Source organism: Canis aureus, chromosome 18, assembly GCF_053574225.1.
Source record: "Canis aureus isolate CA01 chromosome 18, VMU_Caureus_v.1.0, whole genome shotgun sequence".
NCBI classification, from domain to species: Eukaryota; Metazoa; Chordata; class Mammalia; order Carnivora; family Canidae; genus Canis; species Canis aureus.
Window position 1 is genome coordinate 7,790,531 of NC_135628.1, and position 9,674 is coordinate 7,800,204.

The 9,674-nt window shown below is 35.3% G+C and overlaps 1 protein-coding gene and 1 long non-coding RNA gene across 5 annotated transcripts in view; one reads left to right on the forward strand and one right to left on the reverse strand.

Annotated features, from left to right (window-relative positions):
* Positions 1-6,684, forward strand: part of PPP1R3A (protein phosphatase 1 regulatory subunit 3A) — a 47,164-nt gene extending 40,480 nt beyond the window's left edge. For 3 of the 4 annotated variants that reach the window (XR_013356430.1, XM_077856108.1, XM_077856110.1), the window contains one exon: positions 5,121-6,684. Coding sequence is in view for 1 of the 4 variants with exons in the window: in XM_077856110.1 (XP_077712236.1) it covers positions 5,121-5,142 (22 nt within the window). In the remaining 3 variants the exon portion in view is untranslated. Of the gene's footprint in view, positions 1-74; positions 3,512-5,120 lie in introns of those variants that run through there. The other variant, XM_077856109.1, reaches the window with a different exon arrangement.
* Positions 1-9,674, reverse strand: part of LOC144288543 (uncharacterized) — a 44,203-nt gene that overhangs the window by 21,912 nt on the left and 12,617 nt on the right. The gene's annotated exons all lie outside the window — the stretch shown is intronic.

Here is a 9,674-nt window from a genome sequence, read left to right on the forward strand (position 1 = left end):
GCATTTTTGTTTTGTGTCATTTCTATATTTATTAAATGCATATATATTACCTTCATTTTTTTTAACTTAAGTAGGCTCCACGCCCAGCATGGAGCCCAATGTGGAGGCTCAAACTCATGACCCTGAGATCAAGACTTGAACTGAAATCAAGAGTTGGACACTCAACTGACTGAGCCACCCAGGCTCTACACCTTCATTTTTTCAACGTGAAACAATATATTACGTGAAATTTTAAGGAAGAGTTCCCTAAGTTTTTTCCTAATATTCAATTCTCTATATTCAAGATAATAAAGAGTGGTATGGGTAAATCAATAATGGATTACAGAGAACTCATTTTTATTTGGCTGAGATGCCTCCACAATCTGATTTTGCAGCACATTTCATTCAATGTCTAATCAAGTTATTAGCCGTAAGTCCTCTGTCAGCCAAGCAAGTCATATCATCCCTAGAACATGCCATGCACATCTGTTCCTCTGTGGCTGCTCATGTACACCCTTTTGTCTAGGTCATATCAGGTACCTTTACTCTTCCTATCCAATTCTGCATACTTTTTCTACGTACACTTTAAGCTCCTATTCTTTTGAAGTATCCTCCTAGTTCAGTTTGTGGGATCTCTGTTTTCAGATCTCTTTTGACACTAACCTTCCTGCATGCAGTGGGCATTTGACTAATTATCCTAACTGGACTGCCTGCTTGTTCAGGACAGGGACCATGGTTTCTTCTTGCCTCATCAACTCACAAGGTCTAGTTTGTAGGAATCTTTAGTACCCATGGATAGAATTTAATTGCAGTGATGTCACCTTCCTATCCTACTTCTAAAATGTAGACAAGATAGTCTGAGGTCTGATTTTAAAATGAGTGAACCTAATCAAAAAGTTAGGATGGTTTCATTAACTGCCAAAGACCACATAGAAAGGGATAAAGAGAATGACAAAATGGTGTAATGCAGTGGGTTTGGGATGTGGGAAGACGGAAATATCCTTTCTCTCCATTTCTCTTACTAATTAAATTGATTTTCTATATTTATGCATTCTTCTTAGTGAGATAACATTCCCTTCATTCTGTTTCATGGGAAATAATATACATATTTTACACTAAAAGAATAGTAATGCACACCTTAATTCCCTAATGTGAAAATTGATAGAACAAGACCTGCTTTCAGATAAAGTAATGCAGGAGCTTAAAAATCAACAAACATCACAAGGTATAAAGTGTAAGAAACTCAATCTTCTCAACTGCTGCCATGCCCTTTGAAAATGGCTGATCTGTCAATTTCACACCTGTTCTGCATGTCAACTTTTCCAGTTGAGCAAATAGCACAACCAGCAAAAATAGTTACTGGATTTTTTTTAAAAAAGGAAACATTTACCTTATTAACATATAAAAGAGTATATATATACACATATATATATTCACAAATATACTCACACAAGCATGCAGGCACATGCACACACACATACATGGTATTCCAACATCTGAAAATGACAGTAAGCAGTGAACTTAGACTACTAATACAATGTATAGTGACTCAGGTGATATAACACGTAAGAGGTTTATCCTTTCCTTGAAGACACTCATTTTATCACATTAGATATGAAATTAAAATGGTAACAACAATATGCCTATTTTTTTTGGCAGAGTCTAAAGGAAAGCAGCATATCCCTTACCTAGAAATGTACTATCGTGTCATATAACAGCTTGAGACCATTAGCAATTAGTCTCTTAAGACTTAAAGTAAAGTAAGATACACATCTTCTGTATTATAGAATTCATCAGTGTCATGTATTGTTTGATTTGGTTCTGAGTGGAAACATTTAAAATTTCCTAAAGATGCATTCTATAAAACATAATATCAAACAGCAGAGAGGTAGTGCTTAAAAGTTACCATTATATGGTTTCATTCATCCCAGGAATATAAAAAGTAGTGAAAGGGATTAAAGGGGAAAGGAGAGAAAATGGGTAGGAAATACCAGAAAGGGAGACAGAGCATGAGAGACTCCTAACTCTGGGAAACGAACAAGAGGTGGTGGAAGGTGGAGGTGGGCAGGGGGATGGGGTGACTGGGTGATGTGCACTGAGGGAGGCACTGGATGGGATGAGCACTGGGTGTTAGACTGTATGTTGGCAAATCGAACTCCAATAAAAAAATATACAAAAAAACAGTTACCATAAGAGGTTAGACATTCACTTTGTAAACACTTAAATAAACAATAATCTCCTTTTAATAATTTTATGTGGAGGCTTTTATTTTTTTTTAAGATTTTATTTATTTATTCATGAGAGACAGAGAGAGAGAGGCAGAGACATAGGCAGAGGGAGAAGCAGGCTCCCTGCAGGGAGCCCTATGTGGGACTGGGACTTGATCCCAGGACCCCGGGATCACACCCTGAGCCGAAGGCAGACGCTCAACCACCAAGCCACCCAGGCGTCCCAATGTGGGAGGCTTTTAATGTTCATTTTATAAAATACTTTTAGCATGGAGCATTTGTGAAAATATCACAGATTTAAATAATGTTTATACATATACTCTAAAACATATTAATATCATGTCTTCTACACATCAAATGCCTTTTCCCAATCAACCCACAAATTTTTTGGAAGTTTAATTATCATTTTCATTATGTATGTAAAATCCCCATGTTCAAGTGAAAAAGTTCTGAGTCCTACATAAGGAAGGGAATAAAGGTTAAGGAAAAGGTAATTTATTTCCTACTTTCACAGATATAAGTGGAAATATTTTAAATACATTTCTATTCTTTGAAAGTTGAAAAGGGAAATAGGAAGTGAAGGTAAGAGATTATAAATGTCCTTCATATTTATTTCATAGTCTTTAATATTTGGTGTAAATCCTATAGATTTCAATTTAATAAGTTATCTTCTCCCATGTGAATTATTTGGCTTACCTGGACTTATTCCCATTCTTAATTTAAGTGCAACTTGTTGATTTTTCATTACATGAATGAAAAATCATTCTTGCTAGGTACCTAGTTAGTCTGGATATTTGAGAATAATATCTACATCTGTATCTCTATTGTGTGCATGTGAGGTTCATTCTTTAATAATAATAGTAGTAATATTTATTATTATAATTATTATAACAAGTGTCACAATTATTATAACAATTATTATCAATAGCCAACTCTTAAGCATTTACAATAATTGGGAACTGTTTTAAGTCCTTTATGCGCAACAACTCATTTATATTTACAACTCCATGAGGCAAGTACATACTATTACCTTCTCATTTTACAGAGAGAAATGGATGCACAGAGAATCTAGCTTTTCCAGGGACACACAGCTAGTAAGTGGCCAAGTCCAAATTCAGACTCCAGTTGACTTTCTCCAGAGTTGACTCTCTTAACCATTGTACTGTGTTGCTCCTTCAATTCAGATATACCAAGTTATCTTATGAATCACAGTTGTACACTAGCTACATGGTGTTATACTAGTATATAAAAACATTACATGTAACATACCATCCGCAGACAATCCAATCTTTACTAGTGCTCTTTTTTTTTTTTTTTTTAAACTTTTATTTATTTATGATAGGCACACAGTGAGAGAGAGAGAGGCAGAGACACAGGCAGAGGGAGAAGCAGGCTCCATGCACCGGGAGCCCGACGTGGGATTCGATCCCAGGTCTCCAGGACCGCGCCCTGGGCCAAAGGCAGGCGCCAAACCGCTGCGCCACCCAGGGATCCCTACTAGTGCTCTTAAAAAAGAAAGCTCCTATAACTATTCTGTTCTTTTCAATTTATTCAGATCTCAATTAAAAAAAAATATACATTGATTCCTGTCCAGGCCACAAGAAATGTGCCAGTCCCAGGTCTTACCTAGCTTGAGTGTAGCAAAGGAGATGGAGACATAAACCAGCAATTGCAATATCTTGTGAACAGTTCAATAATAGAGGTAAGATTCAGGAAGAGAAGTGGCACAAAGGAAGGACTGTTTGATCCTGTAGATACTTCATTTCTTAGATTTCAGAGATGTACCATCTTTTTAACACTACAGTTTTAGGCAGCAAGGAAACCACAATAAGACCCTCCAAATACCTCATTATAATTAAGTTTTACAAACATAATAACTACAATGAAGATACACCTTGATGTGGCTGGCAGAGTGCTTATTTTTGCCTGATGTCCCATTCTAATTATTAATAGTACTCTTTTCACTTTCAAAAGTTACATGATTTGAATGAAAAATGGTAAGGTCAGCCTAAAAATCCAATAAGATATCTTCGCCAGTAGGTATAAATCACTCTGTGTCACATGAATAAAAAGGGGAAGCTTCTAATGTGGATACCTCTATAACCTACAGACAAAATTCTTGTCCTTAGGGTTGTCAAATATAATTCAGATATACCCGTCACTGGTCAACCTAGGTAAAGAACTGCAACCTTTTTTGCAGATTCAGTAATGCTGAGGGCAATGATTAAAAAACAAATGCAGGGACTTATTTAAAGAATGCATTGGTCAAAAACCATTGGAAAGAAGTCATTTACATTACTGACAAAGACAATTATAACACTGTGCAACCAGATACTATAACCTATACCCTATCCAGAGGGCTTAAGATGTGCTAACTCTATTATACAGGATAGCCAAAGTGGAACTATCCAGATAAAAGAAACTTTTGCAAAAGCTGTGGTGACCACTGCATGTTACTCAAAATTACACGAGTCTATGTTGCTGGAAGCTATATTATGAGTATACATTCTGCTCATTATCTGTAAGAGGAACAAACATTTTTTGGAAAGAAATTAGATCATATTACTGGCATTTAACAAACATGAGGTAAGCCAGTAACATTATAATAGTAAAAATAAATTAAAATATAAACAAATGACCTAAATTATTCAGTGAGAGACATACATTTTTCTTGCAAGTAAGCGAGAGGGAGAATGAGCAGAGGGAGAAGCAGACTCCCCGTTGAGCAGGGAGGCTGATGTTGGGCTCAATCCCAGGACCCTGGGATCATGACTTTAGCTGAAGGCAGATGCTTAACTGACTGAGCCACCCATGCAGGGCCCTGAGAGTCAAAGACTTTTTAAGATAGAACCAGTGTCCCTCCACCTAGTTTCGGCCTTTGCAATAACCTTAACTTTTGACCTCAATTCACAGGTGTGCTGTGCTAAGACTGTGAATGGCAATGGATTCAAATGGAAGAATTTCCTGCACTTCTGCTTAAGAAAAGTGTGTTGGCAATATTACCCAAAGAACTACTGTCATAATTTAAGATCACAAAATATGTTTCTACTGAATGAATGACAAAAGGCTAGCGCAGTTGCCTTAAAAGCCTTTAGCTGTGACTTTACTGACTTCAACCCAACCTTACCCACATAAGACATAGAGGAGCAATTTTTGAATACTGATTTTTCTATGTATGCTCTTTCCTCATTCGTAAAATATCACTGGGGTCAATTTTATGTATCGATAAAGCTGTTCTATCACTGAAGGTGTAGAGATCCCAGTATTTTATAAAGTTGACATCCCCGTTTTAATTGTTAAGGCCAATGGAAACTTGATAATAAATCTCATTCACTCAAAGTGGTTTGTCTGGAAATAACCAAAACCCCTCAAAGTATTTTAAGGGAAAAAAAGAACTACATATCATAAGGAAATAAGACAAGAACTCTAGGGCTAGAGTGAAAAAAGGCATCAATAGGAACATGAAAAGCCATCAGAAATCGAGTTTCTCTTGGCTTTTACGTTTTCCCATCTTTTTGTGTATGTGTGTGTGTCCACTTTAGTTTTCTGTTTTGGTTAGTGAGTTTTCTCTTTTGACTTACTCTTCTAGATGTATGGTTCCTAAAATAGAATTCTCCAACAGCAGTATTATATCCTGATTATAAATGTCTAAAAGTTAAGTGGTTGAGAGTTTTCTGGATATCGGTTCTAAACTCCTAGAAGAGTGAAATTAATTTGGTTCCATCTGAATAAGATGTTCATTCCAGATGGAATCCATTGTATCCCAGTAACTGGAGGCAGAGAGTGATGAGGACTTGCCGTATAGGAAATGTTTCCAAGTTCTCAAGGGCAGGTAGGTATTTGTAATGTGTATCTGTAATACACCAATTCTCATATTTTTGTGGATATGTTTCTGCCTTTTTCCTTTTGTAGATCCATAGAACCCTAATTTCCTTTTGTAGATCCATAGAACCCTAATTTCTTTTTTTCTAAGTTTTTATTTAAATTCCAGTTAGTTAACATACGGTGTAATATTAGTTTCAGGTGTAGAATTTAGTGATTCATCACTTAGACACACACCCAGTGTTCATCACAAGTACTCTCCTATAAGGTCTTAATTTCTATAGCTTTACAGTAGGTCTTGATATCAGGTAGGGCAAAGGAAATCTTTATGTCAGTGGGATAAGGTTACTGTACTTTGTCCTATACTGTGTTCTTTAAAATTCTACAACTCTTGACCCTTTGCTCATCCATCTGAATTATAGAATCAGCTTATCAAATTTCATGGAAAACTTGTGTTAATGGAATTTTACTGAATGTGTACATTAGAGAAGAATTGACATTTAAAAAATATTGAGTCCATCTATAAGAATAGTGTATTTTTGTTTTCAGCTATGATTTATAATAATATCCATGAATACATTGCATATTTACTATTAGATTTATTCCTATTAAATAAAATACTAAAAAAAATAAAGATTTATTCCTATGTACTTCATGGTTTTGGTGCTTCTGTGAATGAATTATTTTTTTCCTATTATATTTCTTTTGGAAATTAATATATTGTAAGACTTATTCTTACGTGCCACTTATCCAATTACTTTGCCAAACTCTATCACTAGTTCTACTAGCTATTAGTTTGATATTTTGGTAGTTATGCCAGAGGTGTACAAGAACACTATTGATTTTTACATGTTCTTTTTACACATTTTGCAGAAACTAATTAGTACAACCAGTTTGTATTATTTTTAACCCTTTTTTTGTGGTGAATGTATACCTCATTTATTTTTAATCCTTATTCTTTAAAAAAGTTCATATAATACTATAAAATAAAGCTAGCATTTTTAACTGCATTGAACTGGTTTTGAGATGATTATATCTCAAAACATATATATATATATAAATATATATATTAAAATTTTCCATTCACTTTCTAATCATTTCCTGTTTCTCATAATTACCACTGTAATTTAACACATGAATATGTTATTTTTTTAAGATTTTTTTATTTATTCATCCATGAGAGACACAGAGAGAGAGGCATAGACATAGGCAGAGGCAGAAGCAGACTCCTTGCAGGGAGCCCAATGTGGGACTTGATCCCGGGATTCCAGGATCATGCCCTGGGCCAAAGGCAGATGCTCGACCGCAGAGCCACCCAGGTGCCCCACATGAATGTCTTATTTAACAAAACATTTAATTTCTGTATGATCTCTGATTATTGGTGTCAAATTATATTAGGCTATTATCATAGAATATGATTCACTGCCAATTATTTGAACTATGATAACACTTCCTTTGTGATCTACTACATTATCGATTTAATTATTATTCTATGTATGCATTCATTTTTGGGGTACAGAATTCTGTATATATTTATTAGGTTGAGCTTCCTAAGTTTGCTGTTCAAAACCATATTCTAACTAATAGTTTTTTTTTTTTTTTTTTTTAATTTTTATTTATTTATGATAGTCACACACACACACACAGAGAGAGAGAGAGTCAGAGACATAGGCAGAGGGAGAAGCAGGCTCCATGCACCGGGAGCCCGACGTGGGATTCGATCCGGAGTCTCCAGGATCGCACCCTGGGCCAAAGGCAGGCGCCAAACCGCTGCGCCACCCAGGGATCCCTATTCTAACTAATAGTTAATCTGCTTCAACTAGCATTCCTTGAAATCTTATACTAATATTATGGAGGTATCTTCTTTTTGTAATTGTGCCTGTTCTGCTGTAAATATTTCAAGTCTCTTAATTCTAAGTTGCAAATAAGCTCAATATTGTTAACATTTCTTAAGTGAGTTTTCCCTTTTGTCTTGTACATGGTATCCTTATTAATATTTTGCCTTAAATTCTATGCCATCTTATATTAATATTGCTGTGCTAGTTTTCTTATGGTTAGTATTCATATAATATAGCATTCCTCATCACTCTTACTAGCAACTTATAGCTATATTTTAAAAAATCCAATCTGTAATCTGTCCTCTAATAGGTGAGTTCAAGCCATTAACAGTATTTTAAGAACTAATATATTTGAATTTATTTGTACCATGCTATTTTGAGTTTATATTATATAGTTTCTAGCTCTTTGTTCTCTATACTGCATTCTTAATGAATTCCTTAAATTATTCTTCCAGTTTACTGGTTTTCTCTTTTATTCTAATGTGGAAATTACTTTTCAAATTTTAATAACTATGATTTTTATTTAAACATATAGAATTTGTTCTCTTTCATGCCTCGCCATTCTAAATTCTCTTCTTTTTTACAAATAATTCCTTGACATTTAAAAAACAGAAGTATTCTTTATCAATTTGAGAACCATAATTGCAGTATTCAAAGTCTTTATTGGAATACTTCATAAAATTAATTTAGGTTGGTATGAATGTGCCAATTCTTGATTAGGTTACCTGCATTTGGTGTTTGGTTTCTTTGTGTGCTTTAGAATTTTTGTTTGTCAACTCATTGTCACTTTTTTTCTCTGAGTTTATTTCTCCCTGTCTCGATCCTAATTTGTAGTTGTTTTCACTTGGCTTGTTGATCCTCACATGCAGAACAACCTAATCATATCATTAGATTTGGAGGCTCCTGCACCATGGGGATAATAGAAACATTGCAGAGTCTGTCAATTCCAAAGTCAGTTGGTTGTTTTTGTGCTACTGTCAGCAGGGAGTCTATATCTTTATTCTTCTTAGACTTACAGCTTGTTAAAGTTGCATTCTAGGTTTTAGTCTGTGTTTTCTCTTGAGAAGGGAGACCCACCTCCAATTGTTGGATTCAAATTGTGAACGTCATCAAATGTTGTTTGTATGTGTCACATCCCAGGAAATGGCAGGAGTGGGAACTGGAGGGAGAAAAATTCAGTCCAGCATATTAGCATGAAAGAGTATTAAAGAGGAAGGAAAAATATGCGTACTGCCTATCTCTGTTTTAATGATGTCCACTTAGGATTATCTCACAGTCATTTATTTTATTTATTTAAAAAAAATTTTTTTTTAAATTTATTTATGATAGTCACACAGAGAGAGAGAGAGAGGCAGAGACATAGGCAGAGGGAGAAGCAGGCTCCATGCACCGGGAGCCCGACATGGGATTCGATCCCGGGTCTCCAGGATCACGCCCTGGGCCAAAGGCAGGCACTAAACCACTGCGCCACCCAGGGATCCCCCTCACAGTCATTTAATGAAATAGTTTACTCCTCAGAAAAGCTTTGTTTAGAAGGTTTGATCGATCAATGCCAGTTTGAACAATAGCAACAGATATTGGTTGGGATGCTGTATTTTATTTTCTTCGGTAGATGCTAAAAATTTAATTATGAATTTAGAATTTTATGTTTGTACTGAAATTAAAATAAAAAAATAAAATTAAAAAATGTTTAAAAAGAAGCTATGGGGATCATTGGGTGGCTCAGCATTTTAGCACCTGCCTTTGGCCCAGGGCGTGATCCTGGAGTCCCAGGATCGAGTTCTGCATCAGGCTCCCTGCATGAAGC